The sequence below is a fragment of the Camelus ferus genome, chromosome 5, assembly GCF_009834535.1.
Source record: "Camelus ferus isolate YT-003-E chromosome 5, BCGSAC_Cfer_1.0, whole genome shotgun sequence".
Taxonomy (NCBI): Eukaryota; Metazoa; Chordata; class Mammalia; order Artiodactyla; family Camelidae; genus Camelus; species Camelus ferus.
The window spans coordinates 97,438,093-97,462,179 of NC_045700.1; the positions used below are offsets into that span (position 1 = coordinate 97,438,093).

Genomic DNA, 24,087 nt, shown 5'->3' on the forward strand with positions numbered 1-24,087 from the left:
GACAGCTCTGGGCCTCAGATATGTCATGGCCTTAGAAGCTGGTCCCCAAGCTCACAAGAAAGATGTGTGCTTAGAGAGGGCTTGGTTGCTTTATAGAGACATAAGTGGCTTTCTCTGGGGCAGAAGCTTGCCCTGCAGGCTGTGTAGGTGCCAAGGTCCCTGTGGGGACTAAATAGTTCTCAGGACGGTTCCTTGAGGAGTGTTAAACAGTCAGGGTCCAGGAACCCAACTTGGTCCCCACAGTGAGAGGCACAGCCTGCACCGATTTTCCAGGTGAAGATGGGTTCGCTGCCCCGAGTTCTTGCTGGGCTGTGATTCTGGAGGAAGGACAGTGATGCTGCCCCCGTGTCTTCCTCTGAGCGCTCCAGGGGTGACAGCCGCCATTTGTTGGGGTGACTGGGAGTAGGAGACACCAGCCTTTTGGGGGGCAGGGTGGTAATTTGCATTGGTTCTGAATTGTTGCTAACCCCCAGAGGCCCAGGATGCCGCTGGTCTACAGGTCAGCGTGAGGGCCTGCAGCGATCAGGTGTGATTAGGCAACATTTGTCTGCAAGGCTCCACGGGCCCCTCCGCGGTTTCCTTCTCAGTGCCTGACTGTGTCACTGAAATGGGCAGACTGGACAGCTGGCAGGATGCCCACGGTAGACTGAGGAACAAGGCTATCCCAAAAGGAAGGGCCGAGTGGATGTCTCCGCAGCATCCTCTCCCTGCCAGCACAGTCATCCCAAGGCAAAACGCATCCTTGACAGGAAGATGCAGCAGTGTGTTTTCTGACACAGCACCGTTAATTCACCTGTGAAAAAGGTGGGTATATCTTCAGGAACATGGTTTATTGAAGTGGAGGTGGTGCCTCCATTTGCGTTGCTGCTCCAGGTAAGGCAGTGTGACCAGAGCAAACCATGGTCTCTGGGTACGTGCCTGTAGCCACTGACTGGCCAGCACTGGTTCTCCTGTGCACTCGCTGTCCTACTTGGCAGAGCCACCAGCACACCTCTGTGGTCGAGACCAGGGTTCTCTACACACTGTTGCTCCCTGCAGTCCTCGGGGCCTGGATCTTCCTCATCTCAGCAACCCAAGAGGCATCCCTCCTGCCTGCCTCCCCGAGGACACATGGAATTTGAGCTGCCTCAGTGGGACATGTGGGAGCAGGGGGAAGGTGATTCTACTCTGGGTACCAGCTGCCTCCTCAGTCAGCAAAGTAGAAGACCCTGTTCATTATTGTAACTATGTAATTTAGCATATTTCAGCGCTGAAAAAGCAAAAAGGGAGCACTGAGCTAAAGGAATAATTGGAGGAAGCAGCTACCACCCCCAAGCCAGGGGATGGGGGCAACGGGAGGAAGTGGGAGTGGGCGGATTTCGATTTGGCAGCTTGGAGGAGGGGCAGTGCTTGGCATTCCGAGCTCTGAGGAGGGCTGGCGGCCTGGCCTCCTGGGAGCGGGTATAATGTCTCAGGCCCTGGGGGAAGGAGCTGCCCTATGGAGCTGGGCCTCCCCCGAGGGGCTGTGATGAGGCTGGGGTCAGGGCCACTGGTGAGGTGCACCATAGGAACGTCAGGCTGGAAGCTTCCTCGCTCCCCTTTGTCCCCCTCGGGTGCCGCAGGCTAGCAGAGCCTGACAGGCCCCATAGAGGACACGCTGGGGCTGAGGGGCGGCAGCCTGGCACTGGGCAGGCGCAAACCTGGAGGGGCTGAGGTGGCGCAGTCCTGACAGGCGGACTCTGCTCCCCTCCTGCTGTGGTTCTGTCCTGCCGCAGCCCCGCCCCGCAGCCCGGCCCAGCTCCTCTGAAGTCCCGGCACTTGAGACCCAGGACTGGGCTTTGTTCAAGAAAATAATCCGGCGGAGCCAGAGTCCCCTGGGGACCCCGCAGTAGGACGAAGGAGTGGGCAGTTACCGTCTGAAGCCAGGCGGGATGGACACGTGGGACCAGCGCTCGAGGAAGGGGTGGGAGGGTGTGCTGGGACCCCCGCTGGGCGGTACCAACTCCAACTGTCCAGCGGCGTAAGCTGGACCAAGCCGCGCCTCTGGGACTCAGGGGCTGCCCGGGGCCGGAGGCTGGGTGTGGGCGGAGCCCAAAGGTGGGTGTGGCCCGGGAGGGCTGGGGGCGGGGGCCGGAGGTCCTCCCGCGCGCAGGCGCAGCCCCGTCCGCCCCGCCCACCCTGGCTCCGGCGGCTTGAGGACTGCAGCGGGGACGCGGACGTGAGTGCGTGCGCGCGGCCGCCGGGGTCGTGGCTGAGGGGCTGAGGGGCTGAGGGGCTGAGGGGCTGAGGGGCTGAGGGGCTGAGGGGCTGAGGGGCTGAGGGGCTGCGGGCTGCGCGCTGGGGGCGGCGGGCGGGCCGGCCGGATCACGGGGTCCTCGGGGCCGACCTCGCGGGCTGACCCCGTCACGTGATCGCGCAGGCCGCGCGCCCCGGGCCCTCCGAGGGCGAGCCTGGGGTTCGCTCCGCGTCTCCTCCGGGATGAGCTGGGGCGACTGCAGTCATCCGTTGCTTCCCAGCGGGGGCGGCCCATCCCCACCCCCGACCCTGGTGGTTCCCCCGGGGACCCTCATCCCTAGTGGCTGGCCCGACGCTCCTGCTGCCGGGAGGGGTCCCGGGCAGGGTCCTGCCCTGAGCTGGCTCACCTGCCCTGCATACCCCTGACGGTGACGGTCACCGCTGGGGGGGGTCGTGTCATCCTCACCCCACCCGGGAGGCACGTGCTGCACCGAGGAGCGGTCGCAGGTCAGAAAGAGGCCCGTTCGTTCCCCAGGGCACACGGCGGTGTGAACCCACGCGAGGGCGCTGCCCCACTCTGGTTCCGGCGGGCCTAGCACCCGCCCCTACCCTACCCCGCCGTGGCTGTGGGGCCGCGCGGCTGTGTGCCAGCCCTGCCTCCACCCCGGCGGGCAGCCAGAAAACTGTCCCCCACGCTTTTTGTGTTTTGATTCTGATAACATATCCAAATTTACCATTTTTAAGTGTACAATTCAGTGACATCTGTCCCTTTCCCTTTTAGCACCTTAAATCCTAGTTTTGTTCTGAAGGAAGAAGGGCAGAAAGGGAAATGCAGATGTGAAAATCCAACACCCTGGAGTGGCCTCAGCCGGGAGGGGACAGCTCAGTGACTTCCCAGGAGGTGAACCCTGCAGGGTACCACACCGGGCGAGGGCGGAGGCCTCCTGTCCTGTGTCCCCTCCAGGCCACCTCTTCCATGGTCCCAGCCACACTCCATCACCCTGCCCACGACCATGGAAGGTGCCATCTGTTTTTGGACCTCGCCTGGACTTGGGCCTTGTTGAGGTTTCTCCCAGGGCAGATGCTGCCTTTTCATTGCTCCATAGTATTCCGGAGACATGGTCCGATCACTTGCTTTTTAGGGCGAGAGCGATGGTGCCCCTCCTGGTGCGCGGGCCTGCGTGGCTCTTCCAGTGGCGGGCGGCCTGCACTCTGGGAGCCTTTGTGCAGCAGAGGACCTGGGCAGGGGTGTCCAGGATCCCTGGGCTGGGCGGTCCCCTGGTTCAAAGGGGCAGCTCCTTGGCATCCTCGCGGGCTCCTGAGGTGGTGCTGACCCGGGAGCGCTACCCGGTGCGGCGGCTCCCGTTTGCCCAGGTGTCTGAGGATGACCTGGCTGCCCTCGAGCGCATCGTCCCCGGCAGGGTCATCACAGACCCGGAGGAGCTGGAAGCTCCCAATGTGGACTGGCTGAGGACCGTCCGAGGTGAGTGAGTGTCTGGTCACGCCTCATGCTTCGGAGGGTAGGAGGTGGGTTTGAGAAACAGCGTGAGCTGAGGGTTGGGTGGAGGAGCTCAGGGTCATGTCATATATGCCTTTCTGATGCCCAATAGAAGCTGCACTGCAGTGACTTTTCAGTGTTCCGAGAACACATTTGTGCATGTTTATCCATGGTGCACAGCATCTGCAGATTAAAAGGTGCAGCAGCCCCCTGGCTGCTCCGTGGGGTGCATGTGTTAGCTACCGTTTACGTCCTCTCAGTGCCTGTTCTGGGGCCGCGTGTGACAAAGAGCCACACACAGGGCTGGAGACAACAGAAGTTTATCCTCTCAGTTCTGAGACCAAGGCGTGGGCAGGGCTGTGCTCCGCCTGGAGCCTCTCCTAGCTCCTGGGACTCCCGGTTCCTTGGCTTGTGACAACATCCCTCCGGCCCCTGCCCCGTCGTCACACAGCCCGGGTCTCTGTGTCTCAGATCTCCCTCTATTCTCTTAGAGGGCACCTGGTTTGGATTCAGGGCCACCCTCATCCAAGATGATCTCATCTGAAGACCCTCAACTTTGTTACATCTGTAAAGACTCTTTATCCAAATAAGGTCGCATTCTCAAGTCCTGAGGGGTGGGATGTGGAGGTATCTTTTTGGGGGGCCTGTTCTCCCCACTGCAGTTTCCTGGGGCCAGATGCTGTCTGGGCACCCCTGCTTCCCCTCCTCCTTCCACACCTGTTCCCACTGCACACGTCTGTGCACCGGCTCCGTGGTTCTCAGCTGCCTAGACCCAGCAGGCCCTTCTGATAAAAGATTTTGTGATGTCCTGTGTTCTTTCCTGAACTGCTCTCAAAGATAATGTGACCCACTTACTTAGTTACAAAAAACCAACACGATATTTTTGCTATGGTGTTAAAGGGATCTAGAAGACAAGCAGTTTACAACAAACGGACGCGCTGAAAACTGTAACTCGGGGACACGCTGCGCAGCCAGGTCCTTGGCTTGGGCCTGGACTCAGAGCACTTGGGGCAGAAGAGGAGCAGCGAGGGGTGCAGTGGTGCTCACTCAGACCCTGGGGCCGGGGGCCTTGCTGTCGGCGGGAACAGGCCCCTTCACAGCCTGGAAACCTCACAGAGCCTTGAGCAATGGACCTGGGCCGTAGGCGCAGAGAACGAGGCGACTCTGCCCCGTGGGGAGGCCCTGCTTCTCGGCCAGGGTGCCCTCTGGTGGAAGCAGCCCCGCCCTGCCCACCATGCAAGGACCCCATAGGGGCGAAACCACCCTGTCAAGTGCCCACCCGGCACAGCCAGCCCTGTTCCTGGCCCTGGCTCGGTGCTGCTGCCTGGGCGGACCTGAGCAGGTGGACCTCGGCGCCCAGCCCCACATGTGGGCTGCCGCACACTTGCTGTTTCCCAAGGCTGGGTCCTCCTGCCCACTGGGCTTCCGAGGCAGGGGAAGCTGTAACTGGGCAGGGGCTGCTGTCTCCTGGGGCTCTTCCCAGGAGCTCAGTGGGGCGGCGCTGGGCTAGCTCAGCTCTGAATCCACAGGGCTCCTGGCCCAGTGTCTGCTCAGTGGGCGTCAGTTGGGGCATTTGTCAAATTTTTGTTGAAATACCCCTTTATGTGGCTTTCTTTAGGAGAGAAAGCATGTCTAAGCTTCTGATCATTTAAAAGTTTAATCTCAGAGTTATCTAGAAAGCATGAGCAAGGAAAAGCTCGTTAGGACCTTACAGTTTTTCTGAATAAGTGAGATTTTATCTGACATGGAAACTGTTAGTAAATGTCTCCTCCTTCAAAAATTAGACCACTTGCTCACGGGGAAAGCCCACACACTTTGCGCCTGCACCGAGTGGTGGACAGCAGGCTGACCCGCGGGGCAGTGGCTGGAGCAGGAGGAGAGATGGGTGTGCAACGGGCAGGTGCTGAGAGCTGGTCGGTTCCTGCCATGTTTGGAAGAGAGGCTGGCTGATGACTGGACTGGGGTGTGAAAGAAAGTGGGCAGGGATGCCGGGGCGTTTGGCCTGAACAGTCGCAAAAACTGGATTCCATTTGCTGAGCTGAGGAAGGTGACAGGTCTGCTGGGGGAAAACCAGGAGTTTGGGTCTGGACACGTCCAGATGGACATGTGAGAGGGCCTGTCAGGCCGTGGAGTAAGCTAGTCTGAGGTCCAGGGCAGGGTCCGTGTGGAGACAGGATGGGTGATGCCACTGCCCCAAGAAGGCTGGTGACTGCTGTGGTCAGTGGAGGGGAGGGGGCCGGCCAGTGGGGTGGTGGGGCCCAGGGGGAGTGTGTTCTAGAGCTGTGTGGGGAAAGGCGGGGAGGCAGGGTCTTGGGGTCAGATGCAGCTCAGGGACAGGCTAAGACGAGACCCAGGGTGTCCTCGGGGACGCAATGAAGGCGCCCCTGGGGTGGGAGGGGCTGAGGCAGGCAGGGAAGTGGGGGTGGTTCATGGGGACAGGGGTCAAGAGAAGATTTCTTTTCTAGTTTTAGGGTGGGAGCGCTTTTTCAGCAGGTTTGTGATGTTGACAGGAATGCTGAAGTAGAGAGGAAACAGTGGATGAGGCAGCAAAGAAGGGGGCTGGAGCGATGTCCCAGGGGAGTGGGCGGAGGGACCCGTGCCTGGCCGGGTCGGGGCACAGTCCCAGGGCAGATGCCGCTGGGGCAGCTTGTTCTGCCGGCCCCTGGGAGTGAAGAGGAGGATCTGAGCTGAAAGCCTGGTCTGATCTGAGTTGAAAATCTCCCCCCAGGCCAGCAGGCTCCTGCGGAGGGAGGGCGGGACAGGGAGGGTTTAGACTTGCCGGCCACGTGGCTACAGCTCTGCCCTCTGAAGTCACCAGGACTCAGCTAGGGGACAGGCCAGGGTCGTGTGTGCTGTGACAGCGGTGCGTGGAGGAGGCTGGGGCAAAGAGGGTGCCTTCTGCCCTCCAAGCCCAGCAACACCCCGAGTGAGGGGGAAGCCAGTGGCCTAGGGCGAAGTTGGCTGACCTGCTCTCCTCAGGGATGGGGGCTTGGAAAGGTGGGGCTGATTTGCACTTTTTGGTGCTGCTGGAAGGTGGTGGGCAGGACGCAGGCCATGCTGAGGTGGAGGGCCATCCCCCGTGAGGGTGTGCAGAGTGGGAGGGAGGCCATGGGCCGTGGGGGTTTCCTGACCCCATGCCCCTCGCTAGCCTGCACATCCTGGCCTCTCCAGGCTGGGCGCTTCGTTCCTTCAGTCCTGGGCAGTTTCCCCAAGTTGTCTCCGGTGATCCTCCCTCCTCTCTGCTCTGCTGTCTCTTTGTAGGGCTCCCCTGAGTAACATACGGGACCCTTTTCTCTTCCTTTCCCCTGTGAGAAAGTAAAGTTCAGGGAGTGGGAGCGCTTGTCTGTTTTTATTATCTGTGCCTGCAACCAGGCACCCGGGGTGGGGGCTCAAATGCTGCTGAGAAGTTATGCAGGCCTCCTGCAGGTTACTAGGGTCCCTGGACTGTGCTGTCCTAAAGCGACTGGGGCCACAGATCTGGACACTGGACATGGTTCATGTGATGAAAAGCAAATGAGAAAGAGTTTTCAGAATCAAAAAAAAAAAAAAAAAAAAAAAGATAAAAATGACAGCCTGATCTCAGAGCTTGGTAAAAGTCACTGACTTAGCACAGGCACAGCCTCTGTCTAGAGAGCTTTCCACAAAGTCAAAAGGGTGGAAAGAAGCTTGATTATCTTGGAGGCAGCAGTTGGGAACACTGACGGACAGGGCACACTAGGCACCACATAAATCATACCAGCAGGGAACTGTAGCCCGGCAAATAACGGAAGAACCCCTGAACCCGCAGTGGTGTGGTTTGTGGTTCATACGTTAACTCACAGGAGAGAAGGGAAGCTCCCCTCAGAGCCGAAGGCCGACTGATACATGCAGGTGGACGGATGGATGGAGAAAGTTACCTTTACAACCATCCTAAGAACTGATACAGGTGAGGGTGATGAACCGAAGCTGAAATTCACGGAGGACCACGTGCGGAGCAGCCACATAGATATTTGTGACGTCTCCAGTGTCTCCCCGCAAGACACGTGTCAATTACACAGGGAACACCAGTAACTTGCGTGGGGAAGCCAGGCAGACGCTGCTACCCTGGGGTCCAGCCGCCTGGCTCCCGGGGCCGCTTCTGTCCTGGAGGTTTGGAGGTTTGCAGGCCGCCTTCACCTGGAGGGAGGGAGGGAGGAGCGTGCCTGTGGGGAGCACTGCCCACCCCCCAGCGGGGTGACAGCGCTGCTCTCTCTCACAGGCTCCAGCAAGGTGCTGCTGAGGCCACGGACGTCCCAGGAGGTGGCTCACATCCTCAGGTAACGTGTGGTGGCAGCTCCCCGCCTGCCCTCACCTCCCCGCCTGCCCTCACCTCTGTGTGTTCCCCCGTGGTTTCCTTGCCTACGTGGGGCGTGGGACACGCAGACCCCGAGATGCAGCCAGTGACCTGGGCCCAGGAGGTGGGAGGGAAGTGCGGGTCCGGAATCTCGGACTCTTGGGGTGCCTGGTGGGCCTTGGATGGGGAGCGGCTGCAGACTCGGAGAAGGGCAGGGAAGGAAACAGACCTTTTCTTGAAAAACACGTTCTTGATTTTATATCAACACACTCTCACGTTTACTACAGAAAAATTGGAAAACATACAAAACCATGAAGAAAAAAATGCAAGAGCAACTGATAATTTCCCCTCCTAAGAAAACCCCTGATGACACTGGGTTTGTCTCTCAGGGCCCTTACTGCACACGTGTGACTTTTAAACGTTATCACGTGTGTAAGACATTGCAGTCTTTTTTTTCCTTTCCGTTTGGCAGCATCCATACCCTTTCTTGGTGCTAATTATTCTCCCAGACCTCTTTTAATGCCTGAAGGGTGTCCCCTCCACTAGTGCTCTGCACATGCTCTGTTCCAGCCACACTGGAGGCCGGCCGTCTGACGGTGGGCTGACCTGATGCGTGTGGATGCCCACTGCCCTAATCCTTACCACCAGGGCCCTCATCCCTTTAGGTCTTTGCAGAGGGGAGCCTGGTTGGGGATGAGGCAGGGCGAGACTTACAGGGGAGGGGACGTAGGGTGTGGGGTGGGAGGGAGCCCAGGTGCCTGGGAATTATGGCTCTTTAGGTGAATGGGAGGGGCTGCAGCTCCTGGGAGGAGCGGCCTCTGGGGTCATCCATGACCTGGGAAGAGGCCAGCCTCCAGCTGCCCGTGCAGTTTCGTGATGGACGTTTACCCCTTCAGCCTCCCATCCTGCGTGGGGGCCGAGGAGGCACCCCTTCGCAGCAGGGGCTGGAGGCGTCCTGCCTTGGTGGCGTGGTGGGGTTTGGGGGCCTCAACCCCGGGAGTGTCCCCACGGGTGGTGGCATGGGCGTGGGGAAGAGGGACCCTGATGCCCATCCTGTGCCGTCCCAGGTACTGTCACGAGAGGAACCTGGCCGTGAGCCCACAGGGGGGCAACACGGGCATGGTGGGGGGCAGCGTCCCCGTCTTCGATGAGATCATCCTGTCTACCACCCTGATGAACCAGGTCATGAGCTTCCACGACGTGTCCGGTAAGGCTGCACTGTGCGGCAGGGACTTCCCTCAGCTGCGGGCCAGGCGCTCTGGCTGTGTCTGCACTGTGGTGACTTACACCGCTGGCTTGAGCTGTCGCTGCGGCCCCTTTGGCTCTGACATTTCCTGGCCACGGCAGCCCTTTCTAGGGGCATACCGGGGGGGGGGGGGCTCCGTTCTCATGAAGCCCCAGGGCTTGTCAGCAGGGTGCAGGGGTGGATCCTCCTTGTGGTGGGGGCACTGGGCTCCGAGGTGCTGGGCAGCACCCCTGGCCTCCATCCCCTGGATGCCAGCAGCTCCCAACCCCAAACATCTCAAGACTTATCACGCGTCGCGGGGGCCAAATCACCCCCAGTTGAGGGCCACCGCCTGATAACAACCCTCTCTTGACTGCTCCTTCCCTCCCGTAAGCGCACACGTGTGTGTGTGTGTGGGGGGGCTTTCCTTCCTTTCTCCTGAAGACAACTTCCAGGGAGGGGCAGGAGGGGTGGGTGCTGTCCTCCTCTCCTTGCCCAGGCCCCTGGTGGGGAGGTGCTCTTTGTGGGGATCTGGCTCCTCCTGAGCTGGGGCGCCTGCGGTCACTGTTTGCCTGGCAGGGGTGCTGGTGTGCCAGGCGGGCTGCATCCTGGAGGAGCTGGGCCGGTACGTGGAGGAGCGGGGCTTCCTCATGCCCCTGGACTTGGGGGCGAAGGGCAGCTGTCACATCGGGGGCAACGTGGCGACCAATGCGGGTGGCCTGCGGTTCCTTCGATACGGCTCGCTGCGTGGGACCGTCCTGGGCCTGGAAGTGGTGAGCCGGGGGCACCACTGCGGCCGTGCGTCCGAGCACTCGCCCCACTTCCAGGACGTCTGGCCTGGCTTCCTCTGGTCCGTGGGTCAGTCCCAGGGTGGCCGCTCTTCCAGCCCTTCGAGTGGTCTGTTGCAGAGTCTCCAGATGAGACCCCCCCACAACATCCCCCGGCTCGGCCCCATCGGGTCCACACTTCCTCCTGTGCATGGACACCTGGGCTGTCCTCTTGGGCCCCAGGTGGCGCGGGTACAGGAAGCCACCTTGGGGGTGGGGGGACCACGTCCCAGACTGGAGATCCCGGCTCCCATGGTAACAGTGCCTGGTGTCTGCTCGGTCCCACCGGATGTGTGGGTTACACACAGCACCCCGCTCAGGGCGGCTGCTCTCTGCTGCTCTCATGTCCACGTGAGGAGCAGCTGTGGGAACTGTCACCTTGAGCAGGTTCCTGGACCAGCGACGTTCCCCTGCCTGGGCTTCCGGAGGGCTTATGCACAGAGAAGGAGCTGGATCACACCACCCTCGCTGCCCCCAGGGTCATTTCATCCTGCAGCGAACCTCAGGGTTCTCTAAGGTGTGAGGCCCCCATCTATTACTCAAGGGTGGAAGGAGCTCAAAGCCCACGTTGGACTTCCATCTGCTAAATCACAAGCTTCCTGTAGCTTTGTTTTCTGGCTGCAGGTTATTTTTATTGTAAGTCACTTCCTCACTTTTATGAGCTGTTTCACTAAGCTTCTGACTAAATGCACAAACGAGACAGACAGGCTTACAGAGCACGACCGAGGTGCTTTAGATGAGGAGTGCAGGGGTGTGTGAGCTGATGCACTGCCATTCTCTGCCTTCTCTTAGCTGCATCCCAGGTGTGCCCTCTTGCACCCCAGGTGCCCCTGCTCCACCCCAGGTGCTCCCTCCCCCACCCCCAGGTGCTCTTGCTTCACCCGAGGTGCACCCACCCCCACCCCCAGGTGTGCCCTCCTGTAGCCCCAGTGCTCCTGTTCCACCCCAGGTGCGCCCTCCTCTACCCTAGGTGTGCCCTCCTCCACCCCTAGGTGTGCCCTGCCGCAGCCCTAGTGTGCGCTGCTTCAGGCCAGCTTCCCTGGAGAACTGGGCCCTGAGCTTCTGGTTGTGGTGGTGGTGGGAGATCTTCGTTTGCATCTGGGAAGAGCAGTCCTTCCTTCAGCCTGATGGGTCGACTTCAAGCCTGCTGCCACTCCAGGGCCCCCTGTATTCCTGGGCCAAACTGGAGTGGGGGGCTCACAACTGGCCTGGCTTTCTTGGGGTGCCCTGGGCTGGGTCAGCCTCCCCCGAGGTTGGTGGCCGGAGCCGGGTGTCTGTCGGAACTGTGGGTCGAGGCAGGAACACCGCTTCTCTGCTCTCCTGCAGGTGCTCGCGGACGGCACGATCCTGAACTGCCTCACGTCCCTGCGGAAGGACAACACGGGCTATGACCTGAAGCAGCTCTTTATTGGGTCGGAGGGCACCCTGGGAGTCATTACTGCTGTGTCCATCCTGTGTCCGCCCAAGCCCAGTGCCGTGAACGTGGCCTTCCTTGGTAGGCGCCCCCATCTGCCTCTCAGGCAGGTTCTCCAGCTGCGCTGCTGTGTGTGAGGGAGGGGACGCAAGTGGCCTCCAGGGACAGCGGACCTTGTGGGTCTGGGGCCAGCCTCCTGCCCCTGGGCAGAGCACACTTCATTCTGTAGCAGAACTGGGGCTCCGTGCTTCTCACCCCTCGGTGTTGTTTAAGTGGCTTATACTGTAAGATTTGCAAGGAAATAGTGTCACTGGTGTAAGGTCAGGGACACACCCTGTTCATCACCGGGGGTGACGAGGGCACCCCTGTACGGCCAGCTAGGTGCCCCCTCCCCAGGGCCAGCCCTCCGCCCATGCAAGCCGCCCTGCCTCCCTTCAGCCTCGTTAGGTCTGTCCCTGCTCCTGCTCCTCTGCTGGCTCAGGCATTGTGCGCAGACCCTTATCGAGGGGTCGCCACAGGCGGCCAGCTCCCCGGGGATGTGCCCAGCTGCCGGACAGACTCAGGGACCCAGGGGCTTCCACGACCCCGTGTCTTGTAGTCGTGAGCCCTAATTCCATCTTGACTTCTCAGTCTCTCTAGTCGTGGTTATTACTACGTCACAAACGTTCATTTTCTTTGCCTGGCGTTCTTTCCTGCATCAAACCCTGCCTGGGGGTCATGCCCCTTGTCCGCACCCTGTCACTTCCTGGAATGCCACTGCTGCTGTGAGTCCCCACTCTCAGTCACCCCATCCTGGAGACCCTCCTGCTCGTGCAGGCGGACGCTGGTTCTCTTTCATCCTGTGGAATATTCACGGCCCCCACGTGGCTCCCCTGCTGTTGGTGGGAACCTAGCGGTCCCTGCTGCCACTGCTGTCAGAGTCCGCCTCTCTCTTTGGCTGATTTAAAGATTTTCTCTCTTTCTGGATTTCCTGAACTTCCGAAACCTGAGGCTTGGTGTCCCCACTTCCAGAAGCCCCCCGCCGTCCCCTCCTCAGGGGCCACCCCTGTTTTCCTTCCTCCCAGATCTGTGGTTAAATGCATGGAGAATTTCTCAGTCCTCCACGTCTCCACCTCTCCCACGTTCCAGTCTTTCTCATGCTGTGTTGGTTCTGGCTAGTTTCTTCCCACCTGTTTCCAGTTCACCCATGGTCCCTTGATTCAGATACTGCCAGACCTGTGTGTCCAGCCCTGCACCTGGCCATGGCCTCTTGTGTTCCTGGGACCTGCAGAGTTGGGGTCATTCATGGCATCTTCTGCGGGCCTCCCTGACCTCCACGTGACCTCTCAGTGCCTCCTGCCTCTGCCCTGAAAGGCCACGTGCACCCACCCTCCCCCCTGGCGTCTTCTGGCCCTTCCCACTTGCTGACGCTTGACAGTCAGCTTCTGGGCACTGGGCTCCGAACAAACGTGTGGTGAATGTGCCTTGAATGACTTACTGAGAACAGTGCAAACCTGAGTGCGGGTTGTAGTCAGAGAAATACAATTCAGCTGCTACCAAAGGCGACCCATCCTGGCCCTGCATTTGCAGACTTCTCAGCACCGTGGGGCTCTCAGGCAGCATTTTATCTTACTCTTGATATCTGTGACCTGCATGGTGGCCGACCCGTGGGTGGCTGCCCGGCTTGCTCCTGGGAAGTCGGGTTGGCGTTGCTGCTTTAAAGGGGGCCCTGGGGGGGTCAGCGGGTGAGGCCCTGTGTACGCGTGACCAGCTGGCCTGTCCTTGTGCTGTGCCTGCCGCAGGCTGTCCTGGCTTCGCAGAGGTGTTGCAGACCTTCAGCACCTGTAGGCAGAAGCTGGGCGAGATCCTGTCTGCATTCGAGTTCATGGATGCTGAGTGCATGAAGCTGGTGGAGCTGCACCTCCGGCTTGCCAGCCCCGTGCGAGGTACCGGCCCCACCTGCGGGGGTGGGTGGTCAGCCTTCGTTTGTCCACAGAGTAGAAGGTGGCAAGGAGCATGGCCGACCCCCACAGGTCAGCTGTCCCACAGTGTTCAGTGCAGGATTCTCTCTTAAATTCGTTTTAAATGGCCCCTGGAGTTCATTGGGTCAAATGCTGTCTGGGCATGTAGCCCTGGGGCCTTGGAACAGCCAGACACGCTCAAGGAGCCTTCCCGTCTCCTCAAGCAGGAGACATGCTCACCTTTGGAGATAGGCCCTTCTTTCTGATTTAGCGGATGAACTCGGCACTGCAGTCCTGCAGTCACTGCGGCGTGAGTCCACACGGTGTCTCAGAAAGCAGTTGGGCGCCAGCACCTTGACGTTAAAGACGTTCAGCTGTAGGCCTTGGTGTTTTACTCCCAGATGCGCCCGGAGGAAGTGACCAGTGTCCCACCTGACTGCCCCACCAGAATGCCACACTCTTCAACAAAGCAGATTTGTTTCTCACAGTTCTGGGGCTGGGAGTCTGGCTCCAGGCTCCACTGGGCTTGGTGTCGGGTGAGGCCTGCGTCCTGGCTGCAGGCGGCCGCTTGCTCACCGCGTCCTCACGTGGCCTCTTCTGAGTGTAGGGAGCGGACTCTCTGGGGTCGCTGCTTCTTCCTATGAAGGCATCAGCCCCATAAGTTCAGCCCCACTCTTACGACCTCACCTAACCTTAATTACCTCCCTAAAGGCCCGATTTCCAAATACAGCCCCTTGGGAGTGGATTAGGGCTTCACCACGGGAAGTGGAGGCAGCACAGTTCAGTCCATAACAGTCACGAACACGGAAAGGTCTTTATGCTCTAAATTTTTAATGAGATGGTTCTTCAGTACGATAAAATAGGAAGCAACTTCAAGGTCCAGCCGTGAGGAAATAAGACATGATGCAACCATTCGAAAGATGGAGGGTCCCTAGACTGGTGGACAGAGGGTTCCTGGGGGATGGAGGGTCCCTGGATGGACAGATGGTCCCTGGGGTGACAGAAGATCCCTTGGCGGAGAACATGTGGCCATGGGGCATCATGTGTGAGGGAGCGGCTCTGAACTTCGTATTTAGGGCAAAGGACAAGGCCACCTGCTGTGTGAGGGAGGTCAGTGACTGTGTTCGTCTCCTTGACTGCTTAGAAGAAAGACAGGAAGGAACTGTGTTGAAACATCAGTGGTGGCTATGTTTGGCAAGCTGGGAGATTTTTTCTTTTTCATTTCTACTTTTGTTTTCCAAATTTCCTTTTACAAGCATTCTTTATTTTTATCATGGGAAAAAAGGCCAAAAAAAGTTTAAAAGCCCCCGGTGTTCTGTGACCCACGATCAGTTTAAGAGCAGAATTTTCATCCCAGCATGGAGAAGTGCCAGTGTCTGAAAAGCACTCGTTCTCTTTGTAAAAGAATGAACTTGCAGTATTTTTCTGGAAGAAACTGAATGCAGGGTTGAAAGAACAGTGCATTCAGTGTGTTCTCATTTATTGATGTCAATGACATAAAAAAAATCACAGTAGCCTTGGGGAAAATAAAGCTTAAAATTTTTCTAAATAAGTTAGTAATGCACATTTTTAAAAAACTTCGAAAAGGAGACACTTTGGGTAAAAAGCACGGGCCTGTTGCAGGAGCGCTCTCTTTAGCTGTGGGGCGGGGGTGGGGTAAGAGTAGCCCTCGGGCGCCCTGCCCCACCCAGCACCAAGATGTACAGCTTCTCCGAGGGCCCTCCAGGGAGCACGGTCTGTTCCAGTGAAAGACCTGTTTTTAAACCGTCTGAAATTCAGCCTGAGTGGCCAGTGCCTGTTCTGTGGGCAGCACCAGAGCCGTTGGGGGTACTGCAGCTGCTGGCCAGAGCTGTCCTGACTCTCGGCCGACCCTGCTGCCTCCGCTCACCCTGCCTTCTGCCCCTTCCAGAAAGTCCGTTCTATGTCCTCATCGAGACCTCAGGCTCTGGAGCGGGACATGATGCCGAGAAGCTGAGCGACTTTCTGGAGCAGGTCCTGGGCTCCGGGCTGGTGACTGATGGGACCCTGGCCACCGATCAGAGGAGAATCAAGGTATGTGCTGCGAGCCCCGCCTTCCCCTGCTTCAGCTCATCCTGGCATCTGAAGGTTAGAGAGTGAGGGCGGTGGCTGAACGTGAGCGGGTGTCCTTGACCTGATCAAGTCTTCTCTTTGGAAACCACTCTTGGTGCCTGGATAACTTTCATTAGTGTTTCAGACAGATAGGACGAGCTCGAGGGGCTGTGGGTGGGTTGGTGGGAAGCCAGGCCAGTTTTCCCAGGAAACAGTGTTGATGTTGGCACCAGAGAGTGACTCGGAGGCCAAAGGAAGGAGGGGCGGGTCTAGGGCAGTGGGGGCCAGCAGCCCCCATTTTCTGTGGTGGCCTCTGGGCTGCAGGGTGGAGAGTGGCCAGCAGGGGGCGGCAGGTGCAGGACTGGGAAGGCAGAGAGGAGCTGGGGGCCAGTGGGGAGCAGGATCTCGGCCTCACTGACCTTCTTTGGCTCCTTTATCTTCACACTTGATAGGTATGTTCACTAAATATTACCTGTGAGGGGTTGTTCGCCGGTGCCTTGTCCAGGCGAGGTGGCCTGAGCACGGCCCCGGGCTGTGCGCTGGGAAGGCCCTGACCTCTGAGCCCTGATTTCGGACCCCCGGCCCTGGCCTGTCATCTTGGGGGCCTTCACCACCTTTCCGTCTCAGTGCTCCCTCCCTTCCCGTCCTTTGGCAGTTTCCTTGCTCCGAGTAAACCGGGCTGGGCGTCCCGGGCTGTGTCCTGGGGTGTGCTCACTGGAGGAACGGGGGTGACTCGTCCACACTCAGGACCCCCAAGTGCCCTCCTCTGTCCTCAAGAAGCAGAGCGTGCCGGGGTTTCCTTTCCAGTCTCCCGCTGTTTGCTGGGAGGAAGGTCCAGGCCTCAGGGACTGCATTGCAGAGGCTCCTGCTCCCTCCATGCACATGGTGGCGCCTGCGAGCAGCGGTGGCTCTGGTCCCCTCTCCTGAGTCTTCTGATCTGGGGACCAGCCCTGACCAGCAGCCCTGTCTCCACCATTGCATTGTTTTCTTGGTGGAAAGAAGGCAGGGGCTGGGGGGACACTGTGTGCTCGGGCTTCTGCTCAGGGCAGCAGATGGCTCTGCGTAAAGCTCATCAGATGGGGCGAGTGGCCTGAGCTGTCTGCTGGCCTCTGGGTGGGGCACCCCTCTCACAGGCGGGCAGTGCAGCCTGCCTCTGTGCTCGGTGCTGGCCAGGTGACATGGGAGAGGCTGGGCCGGGTGACACGGGAGGGGCTGGGCTGGGTGACATGGGAGGGGCTGGGCCGGGTGACACAGGAGGGGATGGGCCGGCTTCCCTCCGAGGTGGGGGCCCGGGGGGCAGTCAGGAGGACGTCCCTGAAGGGGCATTTGAGCACAGAGGGGTTGGAGGTGGGAGCGAGGAGCCCTGTGCAGGAGCACAGAGGCCCTGAGGGGCTGGTGCCTCCTGTATTCCAGAACATTCTGGAGACTGAGTGAGGGTGGGCCAGGGTGGGGCACACTGCTTGGCTGCTGTAGGACACCATGGACCTGGGTGGATGTCTCAGGGCCTGCGGGGACTCAGTCCAGCCCTACAGGGATGTTTCTGGGCTCTGGGTATGTGAGGAGTTCAGGCCAGTAGGAGCTGCTGATGGTCAGGGTTCTGAGTGTGGGGGCAGGGCGCAGAGTGACCACAACTTGTAAAAATCCATGAGCTGTTTGGGGAAATCTGGACACTGGCTGGATATTCCGTGGTGGTGAGGAATTACTGTCGTTTTTCAGAGGTGATCATTGCACTGTGGGTATGTTAAAAAGAGAAGGGAGTTTTCACCTTGTAAAAAAATTGCCTTGCTGTGAGGTTTCCCCAAATGGGGGAGGTGGGTATATGGGGGCAGGACAGGGACAGGCCCAGGTGGGACACTCCGTGTGCTCGTCCCGGCTCTGAATGTCCACAGGACAGCTGCATCTTCGGAGGCTAGGAGGACGCAGACTGGCTTTTCAGGGGGCAGCGTTGCCTGTGAGGCCACCCGGCCTCGCTCCCTGCTCCAGCCGCCCCCTGCTCCAGCCACCGCACCCCTGGTCCCCGAGTCCCGCTCTGACCCCTGACCCCGACCTTGCTGAGGGCCTGCATCACGGGGTCAGCCCATGTGCTTGGAGTGTCCCCTCCATCTCAAGGGGCCCTGGGACTGAGTGCTGGGCTCTGCATGCTTTTGGGGGCCAGCCTACATTGGCGCTGGTCCCGACAGTGCGTTTCTGTCACCTCCCCAGCCGCCCCACGGTGGGCTCCCCGAGTGCTGTCACCACAGACGCCCCTGCCTGACACGGTTTGACTGTGCCTGTTCCCCCTCGGTTCCAGATGCTGTGGTCCCTGAGGGAGAGGATCACAGAGGCCCTGAGCCGGGATGGCTACGTGTACAAGTATGACCTCTCCTTGCCTGTGGAGCGGCTCTATGACCTTGTGTCGGATCTGCGCGCCCGCCTCGGCCCGCGGGCGAAGCACGTGGTGGGCTATGGCCACCTGGGTGAGCACCCCAGTCTGTGGACGCCTGTGGCTGCTCCACACCCTCCCCTGCGCTGGAGGGGACCCTCATTACTTCACCGTTCTCCAGGGTGTTTTGGGAAAGACTGCCAAGGTCTGGTCTCGGTGGCATGCTTGTGGGTCTGGCTGGGATGTGGAAAGAGGGGGACCCTTAACCCGGGCATCCCGTGTCCCTCCGGGGGCCACGTCACTGTCCCAACGTTTGATAAAGAGCTCTCACTCCTCTGCATCTCTTCACATGGAGAGATTTTAAAGCTGGTTTGGTTAATTTTTTTTTGCAGAAAAATTATGCTTTATAAGTTATTAACTCACGGGAAGGAAATTCTTTGTTCCCCTCAATTCCTGGCAGCCTGTGGAACAGGCATCTCAAAGCCCCTTTCACAGGGCAGGTGTGGTAGGGGGTAGGGCGAGGGTCTGGCCCAGGGACATGGGGTGTCACCTGCCTGGAGTCTCCCTCCGCCCCACCCTGTCTACACCATGAGGTCCAGGTACCACCTCCTGGGGTTGTGGGAGGATTTGAGGAAGTAGGGCGAGGGGTGCTGTGAAGGCTTGCCCTGCCCGGCATGGCTCCGACTGCTTGGTGTGGAGGAACTGTCTTAGGACGGGGTTCGGGGGCGCATGTCCCTCGCTCGTGATCATACCAGCTGAGAGGTTCAGGAGCTCGCCCGAATTGCCAGCCTGGTGAACGCCTTGTCCAGAGTGTTTGATGGACAACAGGAGATAACCTGCACTATTGAAACAAAAACAGATTCAGCGTTGGCAGCAGCACCCCCAAGTGGGGGTGGGGTGGGGAGTGGGCGTCTCCCTGGGGCCCTGAGCTGGGGCAGCGGCAGACAGGTGAGCCCCTGAGACCTGCCAGTGGCTCGGGGTGGCCGCTTCCGTGGGAGAAAGGCCAGCTGGTGAGGCGCACCTGTGAAGGACAACACCTGAAACCTGGGGGAAGGAAACACAGGTGAATGTCTGTGTGACCTAGCGGTGTCTTCACAGAACACAGGAGCTATAACCCTGCACTTAATCAGACTGAGAACCTGAGCTCGTTGGCAGTAAATGTTTGTGTTCTTCCAACAACCTTGGTGGGAATGTCAGCAGGCAGAGGGTTTTGAGGGAGGCCTGGGAGGTGTGGTTAGGACCTGGGGTGGGCTTGTGGGGCGGCTGGGAGCCCTGGCCCAGGGTCTGGAAGGTGACACCTGAGCGGGAGGTGGGTGTGGGCAGGAGGGCCCCTGCACCGGGAGGCGGCCCGTGGGCGCGGCCAGCAGCTGGGCAGGCTGGAGGTGCCTGGCTCCCCAGGGTGCTGACTCCAACCTCTCCACCCCTGAGAAGAAGCCATCTCTGTTAGAGATGGAAGGAGGGCTCCCACTGTAAGTCGAGGATGAAGGTTGAACTTGTCAAACGCTTTCTCTGCGTCTGCTGAGTGGCTGGAGCTTGTTTTCCTTTGATCAGCCTCCCAGGTGACTCCAGACCCTCTGGGGCAAGTGGCTTTGTGTCTTGGAATAAGCCCAGCGTGGCCGTGATCCTTTCTGTGTCTTGTCTGATTCCGTTTATTTATCCTGTGTAGGGTTTTCTCCATTCTGTCTTGTGAGGCTCCCTTCTTCTGTCCAGGTTGGTTGTCGGCCTCAAAATCACAAAATGGTTTAGGGATCGTCTCTGGAAGAGTCTGGGTCAGGCTGAAGTGACCTCCTCCTTGAATGTGTGGTAGAACCTGCAAACGAAGGCACTTGTGGGTATTGGGGCGGGGGTGGCGGCTTGACTACAGACCAACTTACTTAGTAGCTGCAGGACTACCCCAGCTCTCCTTTTCTTCTGAATTGGTTTTGCCATTTTTTTCCTGGGAATTTGCCCATCTCTCGTAAGATGTGGAGTGTGTCAGCATGCTGTTGTTAACAGTATTCCCTCGTTTCCTTTGTGCCGTGTGTGGCATTGGGGGGAGCTGTGTGACTCCTGATTTGGTTCATTTCTTGTCTCTGTCAACTGAAGAAAAGTGCGCAACCTCAGAGTGGTGAGTTGTTTTATTTGGGGCATTACTGAGACTTCAGCCAGGGAGGCAGTCTCAGTAGCTCGAAGGGACTGTTCCAGAGAGGTAAGGGAGGGGCCGGGGTATAAAGGAGTTTTTTGCTGGGAAAAAAACCCCCATGTATTCAAACATCAAAAAATCACCACTAATTATAAAAAGCAGACACCTCGAGTTAACGATTTTAGTTCATTTCTATGTATGGGAAGATTCAAGAGTCTCGGCCCACTGACACCATTCCTTAGACGTGCACCTCAGCCTCCGGGGACAGGATGCAGGGCACACGTGCTCCTGCTCTTCTGCCTGCATCCGACTTCCCCTTCGGGCGCTGGGCCTGACCCTTGTTTCCTGGAACAGCGGCCACACTCCCTGCGCCTGCTCTGTCTTACCTTTCCTGCTGTTGCCTTGGCCCTTTCCCTCCCTCCTCCACTCAGGCGTGCACACCTGCTTCCCTAGCCTCATCCGTTAAGTGCTTAGCTCACTGATTTTCAGCCTTCTTGCTTCTCTGTGTAGGTGTTTAAGTTTTCCTCCGCCTGGTCCCCCTGGTGTTGGTTTTCAAGCAGTGAGTCTGTTTCTTACTTGTCAGGCTCCACAGGTTCTCTGATGTGCCCAGAGCGATCACTGGGGTCACACTTGGCTCAGGAATCCCGGTTGTCTGGCGCCAGGGCAGCGCCCCGTGTGTGGCTGACACTGCTGGGCTCCTGGTGCCGGCGGGGCGGGGCCCGGAGGCCCCGGGGTTCTCCCTGAGCTGTGCTTGTCTCAGCTGCTGAAGTGGCTGTGGTCTGTGGTAGAGCCCACCCGTTTTTGTTTTTGTTTTCATTTTTCAGTTTTATTAGGTAAAATTGATACAATGTGACTGCACGCTACAATATATTGCATGTAAATGCATATATACTGCACATATCTTTAAAAATTTACATATATGTATTGTTCATTGTTTCTAAGAACAGCTTAGAGCTTTAGCTTTTTAAACTTACGTAGTTGTCAAAGGAATAAAGCCAACCACAGAATAAGAATGAACAGAATGTGGTAATCCAGTCATAAAGGACAGTCACATGTGCCTACACATATTCAATTAGTCAGTCATTCAAGGTACAGATAGTAAGTAGTTCATTTGTGTCCCTTTTTTAGATTCCGCATGTGTGCGACAGCATGTGGCATTTTTCCTTCTCTTTCTGGCTCACCAGTTCCCACCCGTGTGCCAGCATTCTCATTATCTCTCAGTCCTGAACATTTCCTAATTTCTGTGGTCATTGCTTCTTTGACCCACGAGGTAGGCAGAATTGTGTTTTAAATTTCCAGACATATGGGAGTTTTCTAGCCATTTTAAAGTTTATTGACTTGTTAATTGCACTGGGGCAGAGACTTGGGTCTAACACAGCAGTTGTTGACACTCAGTCCCCAGCTCAGGATGTGGTCAGTATTCAGGACTCTTTGGTGGGTGCTCAAGAGGGCTGTGCCCCCTGCAGTCGGGGGACCCATGTTTGTGCAGGTCCTCCAGGTAAAACATGTATGCTGTGCTGCCAAATCATCTGGAGCCTGCTGGCCGTCAGCGGCTGACTGTGACCATGGGCTCCTCTGTTCCTCCTGGTAGAATGTGGGGGATTAGGACTGACACCTCATTCTGGCAAATTAACTCTTGTCATTCTGGACTGACTTTTTATCTCTCGAGTTGCTTTTGCCATGGTACTTTGATATTATACAGTAACACTAGCTCCCTTTTATATAGTGTTTCCCTGACATGTTTTTCTTCCTGTTACTTTCAACTTTTTTCTGTTCTTGTGATTTAGACATGTCCCTTGTAGACAGCACACAGCTGGGATTTTTGTCTTTTAACTAGAGTGATTAGCTTTTTTTATGTAGGGAAGGGAAAGCTTAATTTTTTCCCTCTGCCCTCTTAGGTTCTTTGTCTGGGCCGTGGTAAATTAGACAGCAAAAGACAGATTAACAAGAGAAGAACACATGCATTCATTCATGTGCATCGTACCTGCACAAGGGAGGCTGAGGGGGATTTTAGGACTTGGGCTTCTGGAGCATTTTAGCAAAGAACAGTGCACTTTGGAGATGCACAGACAAGGAGGGGCTTCCAGGGGGGCAGCTGTGGGAAGGTGAAGCGCACATGGGAAGCTGAGGGCAGGAGGCTGCTGCCCTAGTTCCTCTGGTCCAGGCTGAGCCGGTGACTCTGTCTCTGTCCTTCTTGGAGTGCGGGGACAAGGAGCCTTTTATGCATTCACGCCCTGCTTAGTGGTGACTGGCAGGGTCAGGGGCAGAGAACTTTCCTTGTGTCAGTTTCTTCTCAGTTGCCTTCAGCTCAAAATAAATGTTACGCCAACGTGGCCCATTTTGGGGTGGCATGTCCGCTGCCCCTCATTTAGATACGCCGCGGATCCTCAGTGACCTGGATTCGTCTGACTTTGGGCCTTCTATCTGTCCCTCATTTCTTCTTTACTTCTTTTTCTCTAACTTAATTAACTTCGTTTGGTTGATGTGTTTTCTCGTTTACTTTGTTTCCACGTCCTAGTTGAGGAATCGTGCGTGTCTGTCTGTCCTTTAGGTAGTAGCCTTCAAATTGTAGCTTAGCTTATCAGGCTCTAAGCTAATCAGTATCAGTTTCCTCCTCCCAAACAGTGTGATGGTTAATTTTAAGTGCCAGCTTGGTGAAGTGTGGTGCCCAGATGCTTGGTCAGATGCCCATCTAAATGTTGCCGTTAAGGTGTCTGTAAGATGTGACCAGAGTTTAAATCCACGGACTTGGAGTAGAGCAGCTGACCCGCCGGAACATGAGGGCCTCACCCAAGCTGAAGGCCTCGAGAGAAGAGACTGGGGCCCCTGAGGAAGAGGGGTTCTTCCGCCTGATGGCCTGACTCCCTTGCACCGTCAGCCCGTCCTGGGTCTCCAGCTGCGGGGCTGCCTGCAGATTTCTGACTTGCCAGCCCTGCAATTTTGGGACCAGCTCCTTAAGATCAACCTCTCTGTCTCTCTGTCCCCCACCCCACGTGTTGTAATGCACCTGCACGTGTCCTGCCCATTTTTTGATTGAGTTGCTTGTTTTTGTATGTTTGTTTGTTTTTACTATTAAGCTGTATGAGCTGTTTGTATATTTTGGAGATTACTCCCTTGTTGGTCTCATCATTTGCAAATATTTTCTCCCATTCAGTAGGTTGACTTCTCATTTTGTTGATGATTTCCTTATCTGTGCAAAAGCTTTGAGGTTTAATTAGGTCCCATTTGTTTATTTTTGCTTTTGTTTCCATTACTCTAGGAGATGGATCCAAAAAAATATTGCTGCGATTTATGTCAAAGAGTGTTCTGCCTCTGTTTTCCTCTATGAGTTTCATAGTATCTGGTCTTACATTTAGATCTTTAATCCATTTTGAGTTTATTTTGGCATATGGTGCTAGAGAATGTTACAGTTTCATTCTTTTACATGTACCTGTTCAGTTTCCCCAGCACCACTTATGGAAGAGACTGTCTTCTCCATTGTATATTTTTGACTCCTTTGGGCTTTATCTGTGGGAATTTTTTGAGGCCTGGGTGGAGGTGATTTGCTCGTGCCAGGTATGGGGAGGGTGAGGGTGGGGCGGACCCCCCCACCTCCAGCCTGGATGTCTTTCATCTTCATGTTCTTAGCTCAGTGTCTCTGGGACCAGGAGGCAGTGTGAATTCTGCTGCAGGTCTCTACCAGCTGGTTGATGCTGTGAACATTCAGGAATCAGTGGAGATGACTTTCTTTCCACAATTTTCCTTGGGAAAGTCCCTCGATAGGGGTGTTTCCAGAGTCTTCCCGCGATTGTATCAGTGGTGACCACTTTTGGTTTGCTTCCTGTGTTTCACAAATGTGCATGGAGGGAGGGGCCATACGAGTCACCTGTCAGAGTCCCCAGGTCATCTGGTCAGAGGCCCCCAGCTCACCTGGTCAGAGTCCCCAGGTCATCTGGTCAGAGGCCCCCAGGTCACCTGGTCAGAGTCCCCAGGTCATCTGGTCAGAGGCCCCCAGGTCACCTGTTAGAGGCCCCCAGCTCACCTGGTCAGAGTCCCCAGGTCATCTGGTCAGAGGCCCCCAGGTCACCTGGTCAGAGTCCCCAGGTCATCTGGTCAGAGGCCCC

At 57.4% G+C, this 24,087-nt stretch overlaps 1 protein-coding gene across 5 annotated transcripts in view; it reads left to right on the forward strand.

The window, feature by feature from the left end:
• Nucleotides 1-2,003: 2,003 nt before the first annotated feature.
• D2HGDH (D-2-hydroxyglutarate dehydrogenase) overlaps nucleotides 2,004-24,087 on the forward strand; it is a 30,919-nt gene continuing 8,835 nt past the window's right edge. The window contains exons 1-9 of one of the 5 annotated variants that reach the window (XM_032480794.1): nucleotides 2,004-2,197; nucleotides 3,357-3,697; nucleotides 7,950-8,007; nucleotides 9,092-9,231; nucleotides 9,829-10,022; nucleotides 11,403-11,571; nucleotides 13,272-13,415; nucleotides 15,340-15,482; nucleotides 17,791-17,956. In XM_032480794.1, the coding sequence (XP_032336685.1) occupies nucleotides 3,367-3,697; nucleotides 7,950-8,007; nucleotides 9,092-9,231; nucleotides 9,829-10,022; nucleotides 11,403-11,571; nucleotides 13,272-13,415; nucleotides 15,340-15,482; nucleotides 17,791-17,956 (1,345 nt within the window). In that variant the 5' untranslated portion in view covers nucleotides 2,004-2,197; nucleotides 3,357-3,366. The other 4 variants (XR_004320219.1, XM_032480793.1, XM_014556834.2 and 1 more) reach the window with 4 other exon arrangements.